The following is a 27,425-nucleotide window of genomic DNA, read 5'->3' as shown; positions in this document are numbered from 1 at the left end:
GATTAATTAAAGTGATTGAAGTGATTGATTAAAGTGATTAACAATTATAACTCAAAACTCTGTTGTGGGGCCGCATTGGACTGGTCTTCAGAGGCCCCCGCAAATTTGGAAAAAAAAAACACGTTGTACAACAGGATCTCACAAGTTACCTCGGAGATCGGGTAATAGGTGACAGGAGGAAGTTGTTATTAATCAGCAGCCACAAACACGGCTTCACGGCAGTTAACAAGTTGTTACGTGTACAATGCAATAAGTGGATGGCGATGTTTAGATAGCACTTTCGTTGAGTTTTATTATTTATGTATAGGCTGTTTTTGTATTCAGAGATCGTTTTTTGATGACAGTTTGAGTTTTTGCCCTTTTAATTTTTTATAGTCGTAACAACTAACAAATAAAACCCATAGTCTCCTGTCTGATTCAGTCTGATTAAGTTTTAATGCCATTTATGATTCTTAGGGCTTTTGGAGTAGGTAACTGGTAACTCACTCTAGTAAGCCACTAAATCAGTTGCGCTACTTTTTGGTTTTTAAAGTTGCCACAGTGAAAATAAGATAAAAATATTGTAAAAATCAGTGATTGTTGAACTTGAAAACTAACTAGTGTCTAGTGGAGACTCCCTAGTAGTAGGTAGTAGGCCCATAGTTATTACAAGTTTACAAGACTTCTCTTTAACTTCACTTCTTGTTGTTTGTTTGTCTGCTAGACTGCTTATTTTATCACTGCTAGTCTGCTACAAATCTTACTATCTATTATATCTAATCTACCTAGGTAGGCTAGGTACTACCTATTATAACACACTTCTAGGACCTAGGTACATGTACATCTACAAGTTCTACTTCTACCTGTCCAATCAATCTGAAATCTTGTAGGTACTGTAAGGTACACTTGCTTAAAGTTGGAGACAATGCATGAAGCAATTGAGAGTTTAAGATGTTGAGACTTGAGAAAATACATGATTTTAAAAAAGTTAAATTTTTTTTATATTGAAAAAATTGAAAAAATATTTTTTTAATATCTAAAAATAAAATAAGAAATTCATTGTATGTACCTATGTAATATCAGAGACACTGGTCTTTTAAGAAGTGTTGTATTTAAAAATTAATTTTTAAAAGCATATGGTATTATTTTAGTTAGTCCTTGCAAAGTTGCCTTCTAGAATTGTCACAATTGAGAGTCATAATGAGTTCCAACTCAATTTTTATACACATGGCTGGTGCAACTGCTGCCACACATTCAAACTTGGTAAGTCGTAAGTGTCTATTGAAATTAAATTGTCTTAGAATAAAAAACTTTGAGATTTGCTGCAAATTTGGAAAACCTGACATGTTTCTTAAATTTTTGGAATTGAGTGCAGATGCAAAAAATAATTGTTTCAATTATAATTTTAAAAAATAGCAGAAGATAATGGGCTATTTTTATAATTTTCACTAAAAATTTATGAATTTTCATTGGAGGCTAGGACCTAGCATCCTAGCCTTCAATATGCGGCATTGTAAATGTCTTGATAATTCAGGGCTGGAAAAGTCCTTTTTTTTTCTTTAAATATTGTGGCTCTAATATCATATGATTTTAGTAGGTATGAAATCTTGCAGCTCTAATGTCATGTATTTTTGTTTGATTGAAAAAATCACGGTTTGCACTTTGCAAACATGTTGTTTCAACATCCAAAATGTTTCCTTGAAGATTGCATAGTTGCGGTCACATCAGAGCAGTTAGATTGCAATATCACGTGTTCAGTTGCCACTTAAGTGAAGACAAATGTTAGGGTTGCTGTTTGATGACTTTTTATAGGGTAAAATTATGATTTGGTGTAACACGTGCACAGGACTTCGAAAATAAGTTTGTGGCTTGTAAATGGCTTTCCATGGCTGAAATATCATTGATATGGAATTTGCGGATAAAAAAAAAATGGAATCAGTGCTCGAATAAGTGGAATCAAGGCTGGCAAACCCATAAAACCTTGGCTCAAAAAATTCAGTGACACCATCACAGCTTGCCAAGTAGATAAATTCCTTGCCTGCCTTGATTGCCTTCTAACTCTAGTATCTGTGACCAATTACCTATGTAATTTGGAAGTGCAGTGGCCAAAATAGGAGCTCATGCCATGGAGAAGGACCAGATACTGGAACACCCTGGACTAGTGCACTACACTGACTAGTGACTACAGCACTGCAGCATCTAAAACTGCCATTTCCTTACCAATTAGCACTCTTGCATGGCCCTTGAATTGCACCCCCCAATCCCTCCCCCCTGTCGTCAAGTGTAGAGCGGTCCTGCCACTATGTCTACCATCTTGGTCTAAGTGGAAAATATGGCAGAAGATATTGTAGCAAACCAGAGATTTTTTAGAATCAGTTTATTTTTAATATACTTGTCCTAATACTTTTTCAATTTTATATGTATAATGATGCTGGTATGAGTTGTATCCAATATACTTACTAGTCTACTAACTCTACTTAAAAGATTCAAAATGAATTTGAGGAAGAGTAATACAAAATTTTGTCTTTTGCCACATGGGTGAAGGCCATGACGCTGACTGTGAATTGGCAAAAATGCATGAAATCTGGCTGACTTTACCTGTTCCCATTGTAGCAAAGAAGAATATTTTTTGTTGCCCTCCTCAAGTTCATTTTTGAGTCCTATAAGGCGACTAGTATAAGTAACTATCTTAGATACCAGTGACAGTTCATAGTGGCAAAGCAGAGAGCTTTTTAGACTCTTCTTCAAGTTTAACTTCGAGTCCTATAGGTAGGCCAGCAAAGTATCATGGATCTCAGCATTATTATAGATAAGATATTGGTTTAAATCTTGAGTAAATGTGGAAATTTAAAGTGAACTGATTAAAAAAATCACTGTCTTTCCACCATGCCAATTCCTATGGCTTTTTCTCAATTTTTACAGTGAAATATAAGGGAAATAGCCTATTTTCACCAGCAATTTTTGTTTTTGAAAATTGCCCATGAGACAAATTTTTGTACCGGTGTTTTTAGAAAACTTCTAACTGATATTCCAAATAAAGCCATAGGAACAGCAAATGAGTAAAATTGGCCTAATTCAGGGGTCATTACCCTTTTTCTCTGAATTATGGATGGCTTCTGTCTAATTCTGTTCCTGTTTGGGTGTTGAGTGTAATTTAAAATTGGAAGTTCATTAATGACTATTGAAATCTTGTGTCTCCAGACCAAAGTGATATATTTTTGATTACTGAGGAGTCTTGTAGCTTGATCATGCATATTTGATAACAATTACCATCAATGACACATAAATTCCCATAGGATTGGAAATTAGAAATGGAAATTTCATAATTTAATATCTAGATATCTTGTGGCCCTGAAGTGACAAATTTTCAATACCTTTGCAATTTAGAATCTCACTGCCCAATGTGAACATTTGGTAGCAATTAGATAGAAGGTAATTTATCTAGCAGGAATATTGTGGTTCCAAAAATGGCAGAAATGCTCTGTATGCGGCAATTAACTTTAATATTTTACAAGCCTGAGTTGCCGTTCAGCAGAAACTGGACATACCACAGTGCTCATTAATAAAAACCATGTAATCCTGGTCAGAATTACAATCTGTAGGATTTGATAACACAATCACTACAAAGCTGTTTCGGTTTTGCTAGAATTTGGTGTTTATAAAATAGATTTTTTTCTATTAAAGGGTGGCAACTTTAGTGCTGCTTGCAGTTGTTCAAATATTAAATTGATCGTAGATGGAAGATCACTAATTAAACTCTTTTATATATATATTAAGATTAGGTTAGGGCAGGTCACTACAAGTGTTATGAATTATGCAAATGATTGGTACAGTGTCTTGAACACTATAGAATTTTGTTGAAGTGGAATAAATCTGGCAAACTGACACTGATTGATATCAATGTCAGATACCAATCTACATGTAATTGTTTAATAAAGAGATTAATTATGACAAGACTTGCAATTTTGTGCACAAGCTGATTCATCATTTAGATGTCTGATGAAAAACATTAATAGATGCTTGTCATAAAATCTTGATGCCCATGTTTTAGTGTCTTATCTTATGGCAGTGTTCAGTTTAATCAGTTCTGGCAAATGGCTTCTTGGGACAGGTCCTGATTGTAAAGTTTGACATTCACTCTTTTATCTTCAAGGCTCCAACATTTCATGTTCAGTTAAATCTTGCAAGTGAAATCGAAGTATATTTTTAAAAAATTATTGATCCAGCAAAACAGAGTGGATTTGAAGTTACTACAATAAATATTAAGTAATATTCGAAGTTACGGTACTACAATAAATATTAAGTAATGATAATTGGCCTCTCTGACAAAAATTTCTGAACACTTTCATGTCTATTGTTTTTAAACTTTATGATTTATAAAGTATCTAATTATATCTTTGTGCTCATTTTTCCAATTTGGTTGCAGACTGCAGCTGGTAATGCAGTTCAGGGTCCTATTGTTGTACTCAAAAAGAAGACAAAAGGCCCTGCAGGATCCTTCTGTGTGCGCCGAGCTGGAGCACCAGCACCTCCACCAGTCGGAGGTAGGATGCACTACAGTGTTTGGGAGTCCTGATTTTATTTACGCAAATGTTTTTAAATTAACGTGAATTGTATTATGATTTTTCTTTTAATTTCTATTTATGCAATACAAATCAAATTTTAATCTTCATGTATAACTTCATACAATTTGTTGCACATCATTCATTTGAGTAAAGCTATCAGTTACTCATAGGTGATGAATATATTGTTAACTAAATTTTTCTAGTTATCAACAATTTTGGCAAGTTTTTGCTGATTTCTCCAGTTCTTGGTATTCTTTAGTCATACTTTTTGACATTTGAATCATCACGCATCCCAAAGCTATCAGTATGAGTAGTAGGCACATTTTTTAAATAACTGAATTAATAGTGGGACGGATGTTCATTATAGAGAAAAGATTTTAAACTTGTAGAAACCAATATCTTTTCAATTTGAAGTTAATCTCTTTAATTTATATTTGCAGAACTTGGTAGAACTTCCTCAGCTAGCGACAGAACATCAAAAATATTTACAAAATCAAAAACAACTCCCACACATCGAAATCTCTCCAATGGTGCTACTACTGGCAAGAAAGTTACATTTTCAATTCAATCTTCCAAACCAATTATTAGCGATCCTCAAGAAAACAATGCCAAACCTCCAACAAATGTTTTAAGTTCTAAAATAACTCCTGAATCCTCAAAGAAAAAAGAAGTAAGATTTACTCATGAGCCTGTTTTTCCTTTTCTATTAACTTATGTTTTTGATCTTGTTTGGGTATTTTGAGTGTGAGAATTCATATTACATTTGTTATGACGTTGAAACATTTGTGCATCAAAATTTCTATCTAATTGATGTGCAACTCAAATCATTATTTTTATTTCCAGGCAAAACCATGCGTAAAACAAATTTTATCACCATATAAGAAGCAAAACATAAAAGGTTAGTAACTAATTTTGATGCATAAAATTTATCTTTGTTTAAGTCAAAAATTTAATTTCTTTTTTTTTTTTTTTGGGCTAAAAATGCTTCTATTGATTCATTGAAATTATGTTAAATTATATCAAGAACCTGTCGTGTTTTTTGTTGTAATATAATATTCCCAATTGCAGTTCCTTTCAAAAATGTGAATGAAAATGCAGCAGCCACGAATAGTCAGAGCTCAGAGGCCAGCTCTGCCAATCATAACTTTGATGGCCATCGTGATGACAATTCTCATAGTCATGCAAATCGTACAAGCCAGTCTTCGTCCAAGCAGTCAAGTTTTGTCTCTTCACTTTTTGCCGGCAATCCAAAAATTCCCACTCTGCCAAAAGTTGATGTGTCTCCAATTCAAGAAGAAGTATTTTCATCTGATAGTTTCGAGTCTCTTGATATCAATCCAGTTTTGGTGAGTTTTTCTGTGAATTTGTTAGAGCTTCCTCATAATCTTTCATCCTTTATGATCACCAATAGTGAATATATATAGGTACTTAATTTTTCATCATAGTTCGGTTCTTTTTAATTGTATTGGCTACTTTTTAATTTGTATTTTAGATTTTATACATAGTTACTAAGATTATTATTTTTCGAAAAATGGACATTCTTGCATGACTTGTACTTTACTGAGTCCTTCGTTTTTCAGGTTTCTCACGTTAATAAATTGGGATACTCTTCATTGACGGTAGTGCAACAACGCGGTATTCCTGCAATCCTCAAAGGCTCTGACGTTCTCATCAAGAGCCAAACCGGTTCTGGCAAAACTCTCACCTATGCTCTACCTATTGTTAATGCCTTATTCACGGTAAGAATTTGTGCGGGCCTTCATGTCTTATCTATACTATCTGCTTCTACATTGACGAATTAGTATTTAATAAATTGTTGTTTTATCATGATTGTTTTTATTTTCTAGCCATCGTATTTAGTTTAAAATTAATTTATTACAACTTTCCTTTATTATGACAGAGGACACCTCGAGTTGATCGCAGCGCCGGAGTGCTGGCCCTCGTTGTTGTGCCCACCAGAGAGCTTGCCCTGCAGACCTACCGCTGGCTGGAGGACCTCTGCAGGGTCTGCTAAGCAGCTTAGTTTCTTTGTCATAACCACTAGGAAAATTAACATGGTTTTTAATGTAATCTTCTGGTTTATGCCTTAGAAAAACAAAGTACTGGCAATATATTTACAAGTTACGAGATTATTAGACGTCCACAGGCATGAAACAAAGGTCGAGCGTTCCAAGATGCTGGATTATTCATTTCTGCCATGCCTCTAGTGAAGATAATTTGCATAATTTACATATGGCTGTGTACGAGCTCCATTACAGGTTGGCCATAGTGGAAATGTTTGGCTTGGGCTCTCAGTTACTCTAATATATGGCTTTCCGTTACTCTAATACCTCATGGCTCTCAGTCAATATTCTATACAACTCTAATTTCATTGTTCCCATTATAAGTACTTATTTTTACTGTCACTTAGTTGCATCCTGCTAAGTTTGGCAATTTGTATTTATATTACATTGGTATTCATAAAGTTTTTTGTGCTTGCAATATTTATTTTTTAATTAAAATTGCTAATAATATTTATTGCAAATGCAATCGATCTTTGCGTGTCCCAAAAAACCCAAGTATTTCGTTATGAATCTTAAACATTTTCTGCTCTACATTCGTAAATATTCAATTTTAGTTGAGGGACCTGTCCGTGTCAAACAGACCACATTAACACGGTTCTCACTATTCGCTATTACTGAGAAATTGTAAGACTTGTGTTCAAAATGAAAGCTTTCTGAGAGAAAAACTGTACAACAGCCACCCAAAGATAACGGGTAGAGCTCTTGATGTGCACTGTTGTGTTTGAATACCTGCATGGTTTTTGAAACAAGGTGTAATCGTTAGTACACTTTTTTTCTTTGATTCTACATGTAAAATTTCGTTCAAATTGCATTAGTGAACAAAACCGAAAGATATTACTCTAATTTTATACTCTTCTCATCAGGCATGCGTTTCCATTGTTCCTGGATACTTGATTGGTGGCGAAAAAAAGAAATCCGAGAAACATCGTCTGCGTCGTGGCGTGAATATCTTAGTTGCTACGCCAGGTCGCCTTCAGGACCACATCAGCACAACCGAGTGCCTCAAGCTCAGCCAAGTGCAGTTCTTCGTCTTGGACGAGGCTGATCGCATGCTGGAAATGGGCTATGAGAAAGCAATATCTGGCATCTTGGAAGCTCTCGTGGAAGCTAAACTTCATGGTGACGAGAAGCGGTTCCTTAGTAAGCATGAGGCTGTCACCATAAAAGATGCCAGCAAACGTAGGATGGCAGATGAAGAAGAAGAAGACTCCGAACAGGAATCTAATCCAAGCAAGAAATTCAAGAGCAATAATTCAGAGGCAATAGCTATGATGACAAATAACAGTATGAAGCCAAAAGATGGCAAAGCAGCGCTTCAGACAATCATGCTTTCTGCCACGCTCACCGAGGAAGTGCAGAGGCTTGCAGGTTGGTTGTGTTTCATACTTCACAAATAAGAATTAATTTTGTTAAAATTTAAGAATTTATTTATTCAGCTAAATGCAGTTATAGTTTCTCGGCCTTATCGTTGCCTAAATGGTAACTTTAAAGTTTAGATATATTTTGGTAATAATACCCTATCAGTTTAAACAATGGTATCAGTTTGGTTATAATACCCTATCAGTTTATCAACATTACTTAAAGATTCAACATTTTTTATTGTAGATTCAACATTTAAGCCCTCCCCCGTAGAATCAACATTCTACCTTCCTCTGAAGTGCTAACATTTATTCCCAATGAACAGGTCTAAGTTTACACAGCCCTGAGGTGGTAGACGTGAGCGGCGACGGCAACTTGGACGACCTGAGCGCCGTGACGCCGGGCTTGTTGGTTCATCACTACACGTTGGTGCCTGCCAAGCTCAGACTCGTCACGCTATTCGCCTTCATCCTCAGCAAGTGCATGTACGGCGCGCACCGCAAGATGCTCGTCTTTATGGCCACTCAAGATATGGTCGATTACCACACCGCACTTCTGCAGACCGTTCTTGCCAGGTCAAGCTTCAATTTTACTTAGTAAAGACTGTCGAAAGTCGAGTATTTTCCTTGTATGATCTTGATATATACGATATATACCTGTATTGGTATCGGCGTTAAACATTAGGCTAGAGTAGTGTAGGGGGGGGGGGGTAGTGAGTAGGGGGTTTTAACCCCCTACTCGCTATTTAAATCTTGTTCTCATCCATATAGTCATCTAGCCGATTTCTACAGGAATTTTGACAGATTAGCTGCAGTTCGAAACTGCTCTCTACTCTTATCATGCTGATCTTTGTGATGTGATGTTAGGCTACTCAGTTGAAGTATACTCTTTATTTCTTGCCGATTATCAGGTCTATAAATGTGAAAAATATCTCTTTTTTTTTTACTTAATTATCAGTGTTCTGTGGGAACCACAGTTTTTGTCATATTTCTATCACTCAAAACTCCTCTAATATCTTCCACAGTTTTATACAATTTACGGGAAACGTGACGGCTTTCTTTCCTTTATATATGTTTTTTATTTGCTTACTTCGAAATTCGGAATTTTCATTACGGTTTTCAATACTCGCGTCTTTTTTGAGTTAAGAAGTGGATTTTTTTTAGCAGAGTATGTTGTTGAATTTGTGTATTGGTTGAAAATCTTAGACCTTAGTTGACATGATTAAATGTTGTTAGGTATGGGAGAATTGAGAAGAAAACTCCAGTCAAGAGCGAAGAAGAGATGCAAGCTGATCAAGTGCTGGACTTCTTTGATGCCAAGAAGAAGAAGAAAAAACCTTTGGCGGGAGAAGCTAAAAAAGCTGACGTGGAAGTAGACGATGAGCCTCTTATTCACTTCATGCAGCTGAGGGGCAACATGTCGCAGGCTGTGAGTTTTCCTGGTCTATTAATTTGTACTTTAGGTAGGTCCCGCATTCACGTTTTACATCTTCAAATCATCCTTATCTTACACTAAAGAAACTTCAAACTTTAATTATTACTTCAATGTTAACTTTCGATCCTGTTGTTTATGTAACCATAGCATTCATTTTCAAACGGATTCGGTATTTAAGCTTGAAATGATAGCTACCGGGAAAGCTCGAATCGTTCTTCAATTAAAAGCGTTTGCTAATACTTGATTGCTACTTCTTCGCTGTACAAAATTTGAGTTCTAATTAAAGCCTCCCTCTTTTTTCCTTAGGAACGTACAAACGTTTTCAACCAGTTTCGGACCGCAAGTTCTGGTGTCCTCCTTAGTACGGTGAGTTGTTTTCTTAATAATTATTCATGAATCGTTGGCACGGCCTTCTTTTAAGCCATAATCGATATCTTCAAAGTCACATGTATAATGTACTAATGTACCTAAGATTAGCGGTTGAAAATTTGCAAGAATATCATCTATGTAAACCAACCTCTCATTTGATTCTTAATTAATTAATTAAATAATTAACCAAACGTATTTCCCTTGCAGCGTTGAGAAGTGTATTCTTACCCTTCATTTTATTCCTTACTGAAAGTATGGTATAGTGGTACATTAGTGTCGGCGCTGATGAATAGGCCAGGTTTGGCCTTCTTGTAAAAAGTGACGCAAAGCTTATCCTCCAAGCAGTGTTGAGAAGTCAGTTGTTACGTCTCATCTAATGCCTTAGTGACACCAAACGTGTCCTGCATGCAGTGTTGAGAAGTCAGTTGTTACGTCTCATTTAATGCCTTAGTGACACCAAACATGCCCTGCATGCAGTGTTGAGAAGTCAGTGGTTACATCACATTTAATGCCTTAGTGACGCCAAACGTGCCCTGCATGCAGTGTTGAGAAGTCAGTTGTTACATCACATTTAATGCCTTAGTGACGCCAAACGTGCCCTGCATGCAGTGTTAATATGTCATTTGTTGTCGGCAGGACGTGGCGGCGCGGGGCCTGGACCTGCCTAGCGTGTCCTGGATCGTGCAGTTCACGGGCCCGACGTCGGTGCGGGATTACGTGCACCGCGTGGGCCGCACGTCCCGCGCTAACACCCGCGGCGACGCTCTGCTGGTCCTCGCTCCCTCGGAGGCGGGCTTCATTGAGCAGCTCGAGAAAAGTAAAATTGCGTAAGTTTTCACTGAATTTTGGAGCCAGTTTTATGAGTAAAATTGCATTTTTTCATTTGTGTGTTAGAGGTAGTATCACTGTGAGAACACATACCTTCAAGTCACACAGTCGTATGGTGCAAACAATGTATCCTAAGTGCACGAATATGAAAGCTCCAGCTGTTATAGAGAGCGTTTTGTGACAGCAATCCAAAGTGACTAATTAAATACCTTCTCGCTGTTACCCCACAAATAATTTATTGCTTATAATGTAAGATGACAATGTTGATACCATTTGTCCCTTGATATTTCCTGATCGATGTCTTCCTTGTTGAAAGATAAGATCCTTCACATGCGATATGTTCATGAGCATTTCCTTGTATTAGCCTTTCCTGTTCATCAAGTCACGCCCTTGGTGACGTCAATTAGCGTAGCTATATGAGCTCTGCCTAGACGCGGAAACGCGAGTCTTGGGCGAGGACCGCTACGGTATTGCTCCTGTCCATGTCAAACAGGACAGTAAGCCTAAATTAATGTCAGAGTAGAAGATACACTCTAGACTTATCCATACTCCAACTGGACGCCGAAGACATCAGTGTTAAAGCTCCAACTTATAAACTTATTAACCGATTATCCTAAACTGTAAGCCGAACTATAATCCTAAAAGTATATTATATAATCGTTTACGCTGTCCCTCTATATCCTCGGATCCAGCTACAACCGAACCACCCTCAGGTCATACTTAATTACAATTCATGTAAGGGTTGCATAGAAAAGCAACCTGTTACAGTGGTGCTACCGAAAAGTTAGCAACACCGCACAATAATGCCTTGCAACTGCACCTCAGCATGGTCGTTAGTCATTGGAATTATTATATTATGAGACGTTTAGTAAGACGACAACCAATCATGTGATCGATGTAGACGTGTAAAGCAACTGACATGGACGCTGACTTTGACCTGCATAATAAGCTGAAAGTTAATCATAAATATTGCAACTTCAAAACTTGAATTTTCTAAAAACAATATTCTCAATGCATGAATATCATGAACGCTACTCTTTTGTTGAATATCAATACACGAGTTAAGACTTTCAATTAATTGTTGTGCGCACCACTTTTTTAAAAAAATGTATTACTGAGATGTTTAGTGGCAGTCAATAGATCACTTCGGAGTTTCCACGCCTAAGTAGAGGGTTACGGCGATGACCACCAATCGCTGTAATTTTATTTCGTTCTTATCATGAAGTTTTCTATTGAAATCGTATTTTTTTGCAGACTCAGTGAAATCAAAGTGGAGAAGATACTCAGAGCCTTTATCCTCCGTCCTCCAAAGGTTGACCCTGAGTTTGTAAGTTCGATTGTGTCAATTCCTTTAAGAATCTTCATCCGTTGTTATCCATTTATTAACGTGCTTAATTAATTTATCGATAAGTTTCTACTCGTCATTCCGCTTCTTAATTCTTAATTTCAGAAGGAATTTCTCATTTACTAACAGCCATACTTGAAAGTTAAGCTTAATTTACTGCTGGTCTATTTGAATACCACATTTCTGAATAGATTCCCTGTGAAGTTATTGCCTAACTTTAATCGTTACTCATCACCCTTTTACAAAACCTTTTTGTACATGGTTTGTAACCTGTTGTATTAATCTTAGATTAATTTTTTTACGGTATTGTGCAGGTGCTGCCCCGTAGTCTTCAGGAGGGCGCCACAAAATTACAACTTCAGTGCGAGCATCTGCTTCTCTCCGACACCACAGCCCTGAGCATGGCAACCAAGGCTTACATGTCCTTCATACGCGCCTATGCCTCGTATCCTCGCGATATGCGCCAAATCTTCTGCTACAAAGCCCTGCATTTGGGACACTACGCCAAGAGCTTTGGCTTGCGAGACGCGCCCTCATGTTTGCATGCTCACCAGACCTACCGAGCCCAGGCAGCTCACAAACTCCATCAGGAGAAACAAGTTGTTAGGCAGAAGGCTCAGTGAGTGTCCAGGTTTCTGGAGTGAGGATTGATGGAGGTTTCCAAAAGTGAATGTTGATAGCTCAATGTATTTGAATACATTGATGCTTGATGTTTGAAAAAAGTTTGGATTCAATAACGAAAATGGAATATCCTATAAAACAAAAAAAATTTGATTTGAAGAAATACAATTTTGATCTTGCATTTCAAATTTAATTTATTTTATTGCATCAATAACGGAGTTTTGGCTTTAGGATTTCCAATTTTTAGTCCTGAAAGTCGCCGAATAAATTGACTTTTGACCAAAGTTTGCCATACATTCAGCCTTTGCTGTCAAATATGAATTATTTAGGCATTAACAACAGCAATGAGATTAATATTTATTAAGATAGTGCAATTTTTTATTGACATACCATATTTTTTTGCAGGTTCAAGAAAGTGCTAGCGCAGAAGAGCGGAGCCCAGCCAAAGATGGCGACCATCTCTGAGTTTGACTCGGGTCTTGACGATATCACTCCAAGTCGCTCAATGGGAGCTCCCAAGAAGAAACCAAGCGTTATTTCTTTGAAGTCAGAAAAGACTAAGAAACTGAAAAAAGTGTCCAAATCTAAGGCCAAAGTGAAATCATCAGCATAAAATTGAATCCTGTGCTTGTTTGTTTTTATTCACTCTAAAATAGCTAATTGATTAAAATCTTTTATGTTTTTTTGGGGGGAAAGACTGATTTCCTCCCGACCACTCTGAGGCGCTTTCACTAATCGTCCATTCGAATCTGGTATAGCTAGCAAATTTTTTTAAGTGGACAAACTTTCAATTTCTCTTGCAATTGGCAAGTTCTTTTTTATTATGTTATGTTTGTTTTGTGCTACGCGAGAAACGTAGAAAATTTCTTTAGGATAGATTAAAATTCGGAGCATCTCGAATAATTATAATTTACCATGCAGATTAAATATGATCGGCTGTATCACGGCACGTCTCTCATCTTAGTGCCCGCAAGATATTCTCCTGTTAGAGTATGAGCTCCGTTGTTGTTATCCTGTCCATTCTATTGGTCACTTACCCTGACCATATTTTTGGTCACACCCTAAGGGTACGTACACAGTGGAAGCAGGTTTGCCCGCGCGGGCAACCTGCTCCAACCGGCCACAAGAATGAACATAGGATAATAATGTAAGTGTTCACAGTGGAAACCTGTACGAATAGGCTTCTGCCGACAACCTGCTTATACCTATTTACCGGAATGTACTGCACATTCTTATCTGCTCAACCTGCTTGGCATATGGTCATTTTTTTTGGGACATGGGACAATGGGACATGGCATGTTTATGTTTATGGTGCAGGTGATGACATGTTTATGGTGCAGTTGATGTGGGCATGTTTATGGTGCAGGTGATGTGGACATGTTTATGGTGCAGGTGATGTGGACATGTTTATGGTGCAGGTTCAACAGACAGTAAAGACTTCGATAAATTCTCAGCTTTTCTCATGATCAAATTTCTTCTTAACATTTTTTTAACAGCTTATCAGCGGTTCAGAGAGTTTGACGGGTTATATGATGAATTTATCATGCGATTTATTCATTTCTAATGAGTTTTGACTGTATGATTCGTATTATTGAGAGATTTTATCAATCGTTATAGGGAATGCACAAGCATGTTTCCTGCTTCCACTGTGAACAACCTCTCGCGCTTGTTTCAGGCGCCAGCCTCAGCAGGTAACCAGCACGCTGGCAACCGGCTTTCACTGTGTACGTACCCTTAGGCGTCGTCTTTCTGGCCATTCCAGGCCCTCCGTTATTCGTTAGTGACAAATTATTCTCGACTTGTGCAATTTGGACGACGCGACAGTGTGTGTCCCACCTTCGTTTTGGTTTAATATATTTAGTGTTGATGAATGGCAAAAGTCTACAAATATCGACTCTTGCGCGTTTGAAGAATTTAATTTATTGACTTGAGTAATTAAATCTCTTGAATCGTATCTTAGGGGTTCCAATTACGAGCACTGTATTAGTGTTCAATTTATTGTCGAAGTTGTTAACATCTTTGATATAAAATTTTAGCGATTTTTGCTTAGGTAGTGTCCCTGGTTGAGTCGAGGTTATGGTAGTAGAGAGCTAAGGAGTTATCGAGCACCTCTGACATCCACCTGATGGTGGCTGACTGCGGGAGTCTTGTAGTGATCTTCTCCAGCTTCAGGCTCAGCACCACCTCTCCTTCCAGCCGCTCCAGCTCCGTCTCAACAGCAGGATCGTCAAATGCCTGTTGAAACTATTATTAAAGTCACTTGCCCTCAATATTTCAACAAATCTATGCAATTTTTTATGTATTGTTTTCAAAATAACCGAACGTTCTGTAATAAGAAACGCGAACGGATTATTGTACATATCCGTAAAAATCATCCTCCCTGAAATCGAGCATTCTAATAATTAATTGTATTTCTGAATAATCAAATTCTTTAATGAATCGGAACGTTAGCGGCGCTCATTATAAATGGCTTCCATTTTAAGTGCAGAAATACTTGAGTCTTATACAGATGACATCGCGCCTTATTTGTCAGATTATTCCGTGCTGTTCCTCGTACAAATTTCTCAAAGGTCTCACTTTGAAAATGTTGGGATAGACGAGAAGTTCTGGCGGCACAGCTCCGCCGTTCTCCAGGATTTTAGTCAGGTTGCTGTTGCCTAGAAATCAACAAGTTTAAAAAACGTGCGTTGCAGCGTGTGAAACTTATAAAATCTTGGTTTTCTGACTGGCTTATATTTCATTAGGTTAAACGTTTTTTTTTCTTTTCATGAAGCCTCGTCATTAATCTCTCCCAATAACAACATGAAGTGAAAAAAATCTCCGTTTGTTGTAGTCCAATGCGAATAATTCTATATTGATCCTTACCTGACGCCAGTTGTATCTCGCCGATGCTGGTAGCATATCTCGGTGAGAAATATAGTTGTAGCTGCTCTAGATGGCTTTCACTGGAACAAAAATACGATTTTTGTTACGATTACTGATGTTTTTAAGAGTGAACTGTAATGTATCATAATTTATATACAGGAAACCTCGTACGTGGATGTTTCGTACCTACAAGTTGAAGTTTATCGGTTCAAGGCAGAGTTCGCATGCTGAAGGCTTTGACTACCGATAGTAACCCTCGATTCCATATTTTTAGATACGAATTGCATTGACGGCTAATGTATTACTGAACATAGGGGTAAATTTACTTGAAGTCATGCTCCACCTCAGGCGCTCCATCTGTTGAAGGCAATCGGAACTCTCTTATCTTTGGTCGAAATTTGGGATTAGGTATCGTTTATATGTAATTTGTCTAGAATTTGCAAAATAGTCAACTCAAGCCGATTTTTCCCCCTTTCGACTGCTCGGTATGGAGATGTGGGGACATACGTAAAACTCACTTATACAAACTTCTTGGAAAGTGTTTCGTCTGTGATTGGTGGGTTTAGCTTGGAAAGCCGTCAGTGATAGGCTGACGGAGTAACGAACTCTCAAGATTTTGATGATTTTGCCCCTGGGAAGAACAAACCTGCGGACAGTGACGAATGTGTTCTTCAGCTGCTTGTAGATACGCTCCCCGAAGACGAACGTCTGATACATCACGTCGCCCACCTCGAATTCCTTGATGACGTGCGTGCCAAACCTGTGGGTGCAGGTCACCTCTGTGACTTTTATACCAAACTCATCGCGCAATTTTGATAAATACGGAGTCTAAAATTACATTGGAATTATGAACGATGTAATACACAAGTACTCCCAAAAATATTTCACTTGACACTGAGGTCAAAAAATTACCATGTACACTTGCTTTTGAATTATCTTCGATTTGAAATTTTCTTAAGACCAAGGAAAGGCTCTCACCTGTCGACGAACCGATGAACAGATTCTTCGGATCCAATCCTAACAGATCGGAGCGCCGCTTGCAAAGCAGCGAGTACGGTCAACGGACCTTGCGATGAAGGAAATTGAGATTAGTTTGTCAAAAAAATATTTTAAATTGTCAAGGTTGCATTTGTGCTATGAGTGCGGTTGCTAAATCTATTCTTTTTTATATATACATGCCTTTACAGCAAAAGGCAAGAAAGTCATTCAAATTCAAAACTTTTACTGACCGTCCAGAGTATTGCGCATTTTTCGTCTGAAAAGCCGAACCAAAACAAATGAAAATCTTCCTCGTAGGAAAGACGAGTTTATGCCAAACTGCCTCGCCAAATCCCTTGCTGACAATGAAGCAGTGAATGCCTGCGGAGAAATTTATTTAAAAGTTCGCGAGAAATAATGGTTCTGGCTTAGTGTAATTTTAAAGCGATTACAACAACTATGTTGGACCAGTGTCATATATAACAACATGACACTGAATGGAAGAACCAGTGTCGTATCTAACAACATGACACTGGTTCTTTCTTCAAGAAGACACATTTTTTACGAAATTTATCAAAAGTTTTCGTAATCAAATCAAGAGAGTATCCTAACCTTGTGTGCTTTTGGCACACCCTCTATCGTAAAGTGATCGAAGTAGGCGATGAGGAGCTCGTTCAAGTTCTCGCAGAAGTGAATATAAAAGTGGTCATCAAATTCTCCTGTGTGCTTTTTCCGTTCGCGTTGACTCCAATATGAATTTTTCTGAAACACTTCAGCCGTGTTTTCAACGAAAAGATAGTCGTGGACACCAACTGGTGGTCGAACCTGCCGGAAGTATTGTTACAATGAATTTTGATGAAGAGTAAAGCTGTGTACTTTAGATTAAATTAAATTTGAGAATTTAAGTGGTAACAAAAAGTTAAGCTGACCTTTATGGAAAGAGTTAGAAATCCGTATCGAGAGAAGATGTTGAGGGACTTGCCAACTTGAAGGTTTGCAGGATCCTTGGAACTTCTTGAGGTTGCATCGTTATCTTCCGCTAATTCGTATGCAAGTCTATCATCGACAGCTGCGCTTACGGTCGTTAGTTCAGGGAAAACATCCAAAGAGTTCGCTTCCTCGTGAAAATTTGAATGTTGGTAACGAACGGCAGGAATATCGTTAGGATTGTGAAACCTGCCTTCCTCATGGTTGTCGATAACATTAAGTGAATTTCTCGCTTCCTCTTCTATGACTCTCTTACTTGAATTCGGCAATTGTTGGTACTCGTGATACGCACGCGCTCTAGGAGTTTTTGGAGAGTCCAATGATGGGATATATGTCTGTGAATCAAGAATCGCGAGTAGGCTACTGTTACTTGGGTAATTATTGTTGACGGGATTTATTTTAGAATTTGGGAAAATTGATTGAGAATAGCTTGGTTCACGGTGCATATCGGATTGTCTCTCTTGGGAATGAGAATTTATTTGGGTCAACAAATCCGAGCTCTGGCTGAATGTTCGAGACTCCGAGTGAACGCCTTGGATTCGGTGATAATTCGGGTCTTGAGAAAATGGAACATCAGCCAGACGAGCACTGTAGCTCGGGCGTGACTGATGCGGAGATCGTTGAAAACGAGGATATCGTCTTTTATATGATGAATGACGGCGTGATGGTAGTCCAGCATATGAATTTCTCAAGTTTATTCTACTCTCATCCACTTCAACGAAACGAGACTGTATATTATGATTGTAAGCCTTTATTCGAGGCAGTGTAAAGCTCAATAGCCTTATGTTTGAAGCAATGCCATCGATAGAAGAATAAGGACGGTAAAAGGAAGATCCATAATGTATACTATCCTGTACATCTTCGTTGATTATGTTTAGATGCAAGCTGCCGGTTTCAAAAGCAGCCTGTGACCTTCCTGAGTTAAATTTTAGCTCATGATCGTAGACACTTCGTCCATGATGGGAATAATTTCTTTTTGAACGATTAAAGACAATCGAATTGTACAGGTATGCTGCTTCTTCATCTGAACTTTCAGAAATTATGTTTCTGTTTATGCTACCTGCAGTGAGTTCACGACTGACATGCGACTTCTCCAAACTCCCTACGTCAATTTCGCGTTCTTCAATCAAATTGGGCTTTCTATGTTGTGTGCTCCTCTGCATCTCCAGATGCCTGGTGGGTGCAGGATTTGTGATATTCTTTGGAATAATTTCAGCATAAGCCACATTTTTGGAGTCAGAACTGGATGAATCACGAATTTTGTAGAAGTCATCATTGCTGAGTTGCCTGCCTACTGACGAGGAAGAAGTTCGGACTGCCAACAGCAGTAGAATACCTATCATCCATACATGAGGGCTGCTCATGCTATTGACCAGCTCCAAACTTCTGTTGGTAAAATAAACCATTTTAATTCCATTACTAAATTTAGGACTGCTAGCAGCTTCAACATTTTGGAACTGACATGGTTCAACATATCAGCAAATCTAGCAAACATGACAACAGCAAGTCATAAGGATGAGAGTGTATTGGCGGTCCATTATATCAATTCTAGAGGCGGTCCATCATATCAATTGTTTGAGCCATGAAGCTTGAAAAAAATAATGAAAACCAAAAAAACTTATAGTGAAAGTAAATTGTACAACTAAAGTACGATTAAAGATTCTAATTTACAATTCGAAAAGTGATAGTCAAAATAACACTACAATGAAAATATTAAATTTATTTCATATTTCGAAAATCAGAATGCGGAACGTTGAAAAGTGTTTGCGCACCTAGAATGTCAGTTGTTCATTGTTTACATTTGTGTGCCTAAAGGTGGAACATCTTTTAGGTGGTTGTGGTTGTTTAATCGATTGATATATTCAATCAAAATGAGTGTCGCTATACACTCGGAAAGCTTTTCAATAACAGGTATGTCCTTTATTGTTTCGTGTTTGTTTGGGGGGTTCTCGTTCTTCAAATTTCTTGCGCATCAGCTTTAATTTTGCCTGCGGCCTATTTGCGCAAAATTTGCGGTTGCACAGATATTATATACTTATTTTAGAAGCTTTGAGTTCCAAAGCTACACTGCTACAACGAGATCCAAAGAAATTTCGTAACATTCTAGTAAATATCATACTCTTCTTTATAGATCTAAATGGGCAAACAAATTTGAATAAAGTTTTCAAGAATAATAATGCACAAGCAGTCAAGCACAGTGCCACCTGTAAATTTATTTGTAAAATCTGCTAGCCTAGCGCTAGTGCCTGCTGCCTGGGACTGAGAAATCTTGTAGAAACCTGCAATAAATGAGCTAAAATCATTTGGTCTTCTTCAAAAGTTCCAGTTTAAGAATGGAAAAATAGTTGTCAGCCCATTTTCTCATTTATGGAAAAAGGCTGCTGGCTGTCCAACCACTGGGACTGGGCCACCCTGCCCAGTGGTTGGGCAGGGTAGCCCAGTGGTTAAAGTTCATAGTACCAAGATTGGCGCAGAGAAGCGAGGGTTCGATCCCTGCTCTGTGCAGTTTCTGGTCAGAATCGGCAAGGAGGCCGGGCGGTTAAGCACATCAGAATTGTAACAGTGAGTTGCAAGTTTGACACCGCAAAATACCATGAATGTTCTGCAATGTTAAGAATCAACAACAGGCCTACGGCCTAATTAATGCTGAAACTGCTATATTATTATTATTATATATTTTGCTTGCCATGTCCATCTGTCTGTCTGTCCATCTGTTACTTCACGTTTTTGTTGATGAGAAAATGCACTCTCTGTCACTCACTGCAGTGAGTACTGAGTTATATTTTTACCCATTACCATCAGCAAGAAGATGCATTTTGTGTAAACCAAAATAAAATATAAAAATAATTTAAATTTTGACTTTGAGGAGTGAAGACTGATTTGTACTATAAAATTTTGCTAAAATATACTGTACATCTTCTGACATTTTCAGTTCTTACAGTCTACAGAAATATATTTTTTAAATATTAAATAATATTTATGAATAGTGTTTCTCTATAATTAGTATTTCTCTGTAATTTTAATATTAAATTTTCAAGTTTATATATTGTATTTTTATTGATATTTATCTTGGATACAATTTCTTTTGCTAGAATTTTATGTTATTAAAATGGCAGTAATGTTCTAGTCATGACTCATGACCCACAGATGGGCAGACCCAGAGGCAGTAAGTCATTATTTCATATTTGGTATGGCCCATAGGCCAGGGTGCAGAAAGTGAGTGAATACCTAGAGATCTCTGGCATGGCATCAATAGCACAATTTTTCATCAGAAGATATTTTGCCTACACATTTACCATGCAAATATCATATGCATTATGATTGAGATGGCTAATATGCAATGACCAACTTTTCTGACATGGAAAAACTTTGATAATTGTGGGGCTGACACATTGCAATATTTCTGGCTTACTCATACCATTAAAGAAGTATTTTAGGTTGAATAAAGTTAGTAAGGCTTTATATGAGTATTGAGGCATTATAGACTGTCACGTTAGTGTATAAATGTGAATATTTTATGAACATTGATACCTTTTAAAAATAATCTGGAGTCTGGACTGCAGCTAGAACTAGGTAAGTTCATTTGTTCAAGAAAAACGTATATTAAATATAGGAGGTCAATAATTTAATATATGACTTAAAAACTCTCATAATCTTGTATCTCTAAACTCTCATAATCTCTAATAAACTCTCATATCATGACCTGTTAATTAATCATACCTGTCATTTATACCCAATGAAATTATGTTTATTGATTTAATATGCCTGGTTACACCATAGCCAATGTTACTTGTAGTACCAAGCTTGTGCATATTTGATTGGAACTTTCTTCAGTTCAAATTGTTGAGCCAACATCTTGGTACATTATTCCAATTAAATAACAGCAAAGTTCAGCTTGATTAACTAATATCTACAAGATCAATTTCAATTTTGAAGAAGAAAAAAATTGCTGATTGTATTAATTTATAGAATTTAGAGAAGTAGAATAAAGTTTATAGGATAGAAATCTTTGAATAAAATATCTTTTGCCAGCAAAATGAAAGACTCAAATTAAAGATTATATTGACTCACCTCTCAATGTCTAATGCGGCTCTGGGTGAAGTCTTTGATTTTATTATAGCTTTGGATGACCACAGGAGATTGCTTCATAGTTGCCTCAGGTCCGAAAGTCCTTTTATAGCCAGTTCGAGAGTATGATAATTGGTTGTTTTCATTTAAATCTCATCATCATTTCTATTATTAAGGTTTAGAATGAAATTGACTTAACTCTTAAAATTTGTTTCTTTCAAAAATTTAGTTTATGAAGCTAAAATTTCATATATTTTTTTAATTCTAAAAATTTCTTCAATTAGTCTGAAACTTTTGATAATGAATTGCATCAACTAGTTTGTACATGCATACTTTATGCAGTACAGGAAGATCTGTTTAAAAATGTTCATTATTCTGTAAAGGTGAAAATAAGATTGAAATCTAGTCAGAATACTAGTGCTATAAATTTTTAAGAATTATTTATGGAATCTGAAGAAGTGAACTAAAGTATTATTAATCTAGAATAGATCCAACAATATGGATTCAAGAAAATTAAATTCCAGTGATAGAGCTGTTAAATTTCTATGAGCATGCCCTTTTTAATCATACAATGACATTTTGGTCAATCTCTGCATTATATTGGCTAATATTTTGTATACCTATCACTTATTAAGTTAAGGAAAACACAATTGCAATTATTGGTGTTACTGCAAGTCGTTTGTCACTTCAGATTTTTCCTTCATTGTTCCGAATAGGGTATTATAAGAAATGAGAATTATGTGGGTTCAGACTGAGCTGAAACGTGAGTCTGAGAAAAATGATTTTTTTTTCGATATAGAGATGAGTTGGTATTCTGAATCTTTTTACTATTCTTGTTTTTTTTCAATGCAATCCAGGACAATAACGGGGCTGACAGAAGCTTTCTCATTTAACCTACTTCTCGTTTTACAGCTAATCAATACGAATTACAAATATCTGACTTCATATATGATGATTCTGCTCAATGTTATCATAGGAACTTGAATCAAAGACTGTATATTATGGTAATGTTAGATAGAAGTAGTGCAAAACAAGCTCCAGTTTTCCATCTTGCTGTGCAGAACAACAAAATGGTAAACGTTTTTTTATAAACAGAGTTAGCGTTTTTTTCACTAATAACATCCTAAAGCTGGGCTGTTGCTAGTCTAAGTTCTCCAGGGCAAGAATCGCGTTGCTAGTGCACTGCTCGTTGATACCCGCGGCCAATATCACATCCGGTGGAGCACCGCCTTCCCGGTGTGCCATGAACTGCAACGCTCAACACTGCGTAGGCACTATTGCGCTCTTCTTCTCGTAGGCCTACGTATTGATACCGTGTCATTCCCGAATTGCTTTCCGTCAATTTTGCAGCGACTTGTCAATGATAATTTCCTGTTAACGATTTTCAGTATATTGCGCTCTTCATCTCGTAGGCCTACGTATTGGTACCGTGTTATTCCCGAATTCTATTCCGTCAATTTTGCAGCGACTTGTCAATGATAATTTCCTGTTAACCACGATTTTCTAATTGATTTTCAGTATTACAGTAAATGTGTAACGTTATATTATAAATGGAGCAAGGGCTTTGACTTTCGAATCTGCACTGTTTGGGAGTGCGATTCTATTTACCATGTCGTTAAAATCAATCATGATAAATTCATCCACAATGTTAAACGTTTCTTGTGCTCTAAGGTTGTTATAATATTTCATGTTGGATTATATTTCATAACATATTTATAGAGACTACTTGGGAAAGCAATTTCACTCTTCACTGTCTTCACTAGCTGTCTGACAACGAACTCGATGTCAATTAAATAATTTTGACAAAGAGTGATTATTAACTACAATTATTGTTTCCTTTTGCGATTCTCCTCCTTGACCTCTGAAAGCTTGAATATATGCGCTCGTGTTTCAGATGTCAGAGTTCAAAATATATTTTGCTGCATAGGATTATTGTTCAACAATTGTTTGTTGTTGAGCTTTACTTTTTGGAACACTTAGTAACATCACTGTTTAAGGAATTCAACGCGTCACTGTATGTCTCTTGTTCGAATGATATTTTTCTAATAATAATTTCATGAATTTAAATGCGCAACGCTTCACCGAGTGCTCTTGATTTAGCATGCACGGTGGAGCTCTCAGCCTATCAAAGCTGCGTTCTGGGCAGTAGTGGTGCAGCGTTAACGAGACGCGCGTTTGAGCGGACGGACGGTAGCACCGAAGAGATAAGATTACTTCCAACTTGTATCGGCTGCAACCGCGCTCTCTCATTGAAAATACTAATATTTATTAACTGTTAAAAATGTTCCTATGTTAATGTAAGGGAAAGTATGTAGTTATTAATGCAATAGTAGAAGAACATCTTATATGCTGAAACACGTAACAAACAATGAGATGACAAAACCAAAATGTCGTCTTTCTCCATTTAAAATAGATTGCCAAGAGGGTATATTCGTGATTACTGAATTAGTATACTCGTGCTTATAACAAAGATGCGTAGCTATACAAATAATTTTTTCGGTTGAAATTCGTCGATTGTTATGGGTTGAAGTTCGTTGATTGTATAAGAATAAAAGCATGGAAAGTCCTTTATTAAAATAAAGATGAATGCAGTGTTCTGCAGACGTAATGAGCTTTTGTTCTGGTTGAAATTAAATAGCTTTCATTTAGAATGGGCAAAATACGGATGTCGACTTCAAAAGGTAAGCCTTTTGCAAGGTCGATAAATTTAAGTGAACTTAATCAAGGGAATGTTATGTCAGACACAATATCTTTGACCTCCATTGCTGAGTATAAAGAATCTTGGTGAACTTGAGCGATCAATGATCCTGTTTACTTCACGACCAAGGCTCTTGAGTGTGCGGCATTAAGTGTTCGATATCAGACGGCCTCTTATGCATGCTTGTGACCTAATATAATAACATACGTGATGTTTTCTTTGATGCTGTGATCAACCACTGACGCTGTAAATGTTTTCATCGTGAGCGATCTTGAAGGAATTGTATCGGTATCGCTAATCATCGAATGAATGCTCATTATTCAATTATTATACTAAAATCTTGAAGAAAGATGTGTGCATTGCGGAAAACAATTGTTATTCCCTTATATTTACGTATTACATTTTCATTTCGCGGATTGCGCAATTTAGTGTCCAAATACCGTTATATATAATTTTCATTTTACAGTCTGGTGCCTTTCAAGCTAAGTACAATGAAACAATTAAATAAAATAAATAAAAATAAAATTAAATAACAATTTTCAAGCTAAGTATTTTACGCACATCGCTCAATATATTCAACCGTTCCACGTGAGCCGAATGTTCAATCGAAATGCCCCTGAACTGTATACGTGTTGTGAACAATAAGTAAGGAATTATTGTCCCATTTCAAATTTGATTTATCTCTTACGAAACGAAATGAAAATATTCTTCATAGAATATTCTCCGAAAAATATTTAAGATTAACAGTTAATGAGTAGCAAAGCTTGGTATCGGTCGAAGTGAAAATAATTTCCTTTCGATTATTTCTAAGTTAATTGCGCACTTTTTACTCATTGAAGAAATAATTCAGTAGTGAAATATTTGCATTTGCAATACGTCTTTTCCTTTGCGGTTACATATTCTGCCTTTAAAGTTGATTTGTCAAATATAAAATAATTTCCAGGAACCGTTGATCGTATTTAGTTTTGATGAAAAGACCGTCTATTTATTCATTAATTTTCAATCGTGCCGTATTCTTGTACGACATATGTGAACTTGGTCGTATGAAGCTTACAGTAGAGTTTGGGAAGATTAAATTCTTGTGAAAGTCTTGGGGTAAAAAAATTTCAAATTGATCGAAAAGCTGTCGTGTCATGCGTGTGTGTTTATTCAGCTCCACGTGTGGTGTGAACTGGCTCAATTCTACAGACATTTTTTCGAAAAAAGTTGTAACTACATCTTGCTTTCCTCAATTTATCACCTAATTGCCTACTATTTTAATTTGCCTGCTATTTTAATTTGCCTGCTATTGTAATTGTCTGGTATTGTAAGTTGCCTGATATTGGCAATTGTATCTATCAATGAACGTGGATATACTTTCATTATCATATATGAGCCATCTCCGAAATAATATCAGCTTGTAAATTTTTCGATGCTGAGTGTGTTGTCTCTGGCACACATTTTTTCAAACATCCGAACAAGGTTTAAAACGAGAAGAAAGTTATTCGATCTGTTAGAAAGAAAAGGCGACCCGGTCCATGAATTCAAAGTATGAAAAAATGTTTTGAGCGGCCAAGAAATTGTTTCTGATACTCTGATCGTCGTTCATGATTTCTTACAAACAATACGAGTTTTTTTTTCACTGTGTATATTGCTATCTTCCTTGTGTGCTAGTGGTCCAAAAATATATCTATCATTGACAACGCTTCCACGAGGAGCGAGGCTCTGATAGAATTGCCTTTCTATTAATATGTCAGTTTTTATATGTTATGTTTAATATGTTTATGGTTTGCGTTATGGCTTGCAGGCTTTGTATATGGACTTATTTCACAGCTGAGCGCAGCCGAGCTGGAAACCAAGCAATTATGTTGCTAAGGGAGAACGAGTCTTGTAAGTGGTGCAGTCGGAAGTAACTTCCATTGATGCATTATTAGTGGGGTCCGGGCGCTAGTTCCTGCGAGAACTTTTATTCACTCGAGAGTATGAGTGACAAACCATGCGCTTTGAGAGCAAAACAAAACCGTGGCATATTGTTACCTGGGCTCCATTCAAACGTTCGCCACCCAAGAACGTTTTCCAGCTCACTGGCCGCAGACAAAATCTTTACCTGGATACCGGAGTCCCCGGGCAACGACGCAGCTGCCGTCAGTGTACTATTTGACGCGAGCGAGTTCGGTTGCACGAGCGAGTGCCGTGCACGCGCGCTTTCCCTACTCACATCTCCTTCATGAAGCGAGTGTTGTAGATGCTACGAGCCACCATGCTTCTGCTGAGCTTTCACTTGTTCATTTACCGAAAACTTGACGCAGCTGGTATCTGTCTTGCTTCCCTGTGATAATTTGGGACCAATAAGTGCTTGCATTGGGGCGGTTGCTCGCGCTCAGTGCTCTACCGGGAAACGGTGCAGCTCAAACGCTCGTTCCTTTGCTAGATCGAGAGGAAACTTCTCTCGAGTGTTCCTGAGTGACGTTCAAAGTTGTGTTCAGTTATCATCTTACTCGTGAAAAAAGAACGTGAAAAAGCATTGTAACTGTGAAAAATTGCATGTCAGAATCGTATATGAAAAGTATCTATAGACGTGGTAGATTATGAGGGCGATAAATGAATAAAGTGCTTTCTCTGCCCGTTAAATCGAGACTGAGGTCCTTTTCATCCCGTTGAGGAAAATGAGTGTAACGTATTCCTTCGGTGAAAAATTTATAAGTAGGGCGCTAGCTAGAAACTTCATCTTGCGTTCAGCAAATAAATTAATTTAATATAAAATAATTACTTAAGTATTGATGTGAGTGAACATGCGTGATAAATTAAATTGCTAATAAAAGTGTCGATCGTGCTTTTAACTCATCGGATCTGGGATATCCCAAGTTGTGTTATTTGTTTTACTTCTATTTATGTGACCATGAAGCTGGGATGTAGCTTACGGTATCAGTTTCGTAAAAAGTGCGATGCTTTTGCGATTTTTTAGTAATAAAATTTTAGACTGCCAAATAATCAAGCCCAGTTGAAATAAGCCAGCAATCAGCCGGCGCTGTATTTGCTACAGACTTTGCTCTGATTTGTATGCCGTGTGCCTCGTAATAACAATTCCCACAACCATGAAGCGAGAAGAAGCTTACAGTCGCATGCCCGGAGTCCAGCCTGCACCTATCCTCGACTCTGGCATTGATAAATGTAAGTTCGTGGCAAAGGCAATCCTGAATTTGTTCTCAATTTGTCTTCTTCGTATTTCTGACCGTACTGGACTGCATTAACGGTGAATGCAAAGCAATTGAGAACTAAATTAGGAA

At 37.2% G+C, this 27,425-nt stretch overlaps 2 protein-coding genes across 2 annotated transcripts; one reads left to right on the top strand and one right to left on the bottom strand.

Annotated features, from left to right (window-relative positions):
- The first annotated feature begins 1,043 nt into the window (after window positions 1-1,043).
- LOC108675005 (probable ATP-dependent RNA helicase DDX31) lies at window positions 1,044-13,188 on the top strand. Its single transcript, XM_018162995.2, has 15 exons — window positions 1,044-1,242; window positions 4,406-4,523; window positions 4,985-5,214; window positions 5,388-5,442; window positions 5,613-5,890; window positions 6,125-6,283; window positions 6,445-6,549; window positions 7,471-7,975; window positions 8,292-8,541; window positions 9,202-9,394; window positions 9,707-9,766; window positions 10,406-10,596; window positions 11,852-11,924; window positions 12,257-12,561; window positions 12,969-13,188. Exons 1-15 carry the CDS (start codon window positions 1,180-1,182, stop codon window positions 13,174-13,176), a joined length of 2,793 nt encoding a protein of 930 aa, XP_018018484.1. The 5' UTR covers window positions 1,044-1,179; the 3' UTR covers window positions 13,177-13,188.
- Window positions 13,189-14,302: 1,114 nt separating this feature from the next.
- LOC108675006 lies at window positions 14,303-21,649 on the bottom strand. Its single transcript, XM_018162996.2, has 9 exons — window positions 21,465-21,649; window positions 17,336-18,779; window positions 17,019-17,231; window positions 16,658-16,787; window positions 16,407-16,494; window positions 16,075-16,188; window positions 15,429-15,508; window positions 15,141-15,220; window positions 14,303-14,798 (listed from the first exon to the last, which is right to left on the bottom strand). Exons 2-9 carry the CDS (start codon window positions 18,755-18,757, stop codon window positions 14,610-14,612), a joined length of 2,316 nt encoding a protein of 771 aa, XP_018018485.1. The 5' UTR covers window positions 18,758-18,779; window positions 21,465-21,649; the 3' UTR covers window positions 14,303-14,609.
- Between the last annotated feature and the right edge of the window lie 5,776 nt (window positions 21,650-27,425).

The sequence above is a fragment of the Hyalella azteca genome, unplaced genomic scaffold, assembly GCF_000764305.2.
Source record: "Hyalella azteca isolate HAZT.00-mixed unplaced genomic scaffold, Hazt_2.0.2 contig8729, whole genome shotgun sequence".
Classification (NCBI taxonomy): Eukaryota; Metazoa; Arthropoda; class Malacostraca; order Amphipoda; family Hyalellidae; genus Hyalella; species Hyalella azteca.
Note: the sequence above shows the minus strand (reverse complement) of the source record. Positions and strands in the feature narration are given on the sequence as shown.

What these genes read in the sequence shown, in the direction of transcription:
- LOC108675005 (XM_018162995.2), top strand. Translation starts at nt 1,180, where the DNA reads ATGAGTTCCAACTCAATTTTTATACACATGGCTGGTGCAACTGCTGCC. An exon ending in AATCCTCAAAGAAAAAAGAA is followed by an intron (nt 5,215 to 5,387) that starts GTAAGATTTACT and finishes TTTTATTTCCAG; the next exon opens with GCAAAACCATGCGTAAAACA. An exon ending in GGCTGGAGGACCTCTGCAGG is followed by an intron (nt 6,550 to 7,470) that starts GTCTGCTAAGCA and finishes TCTTCTCATCAG; the next exon opens with GCATGCGTTTCCATTGTTCC.
- LOC108675006 (XM_018162996.2), bottom strand. Translation starts at nt 18,757, where the DNA reads ATGAGCAGCCCTCATGTATGGATGATAGGTATTCTACTGCTGTTGGCA. An exon ending in AATGCGCAATACTCTGGACG is followed by an intron (nt 16,495 to 16,657) that starts GTCAGTAAAAGT and finishes CTTCATCGCAAG; the next exon opens with GTCCGTTGACCGTACTCGCT. An exon ending in TCTATCCCAACATTTTCAAA is followed by an intron (nt 14,799 to 15,140) that starts GTGAGACCTTTG and finishes TAGTTTCAACAG; the next exon opens with GCATTTGACGATCCTGCTGT.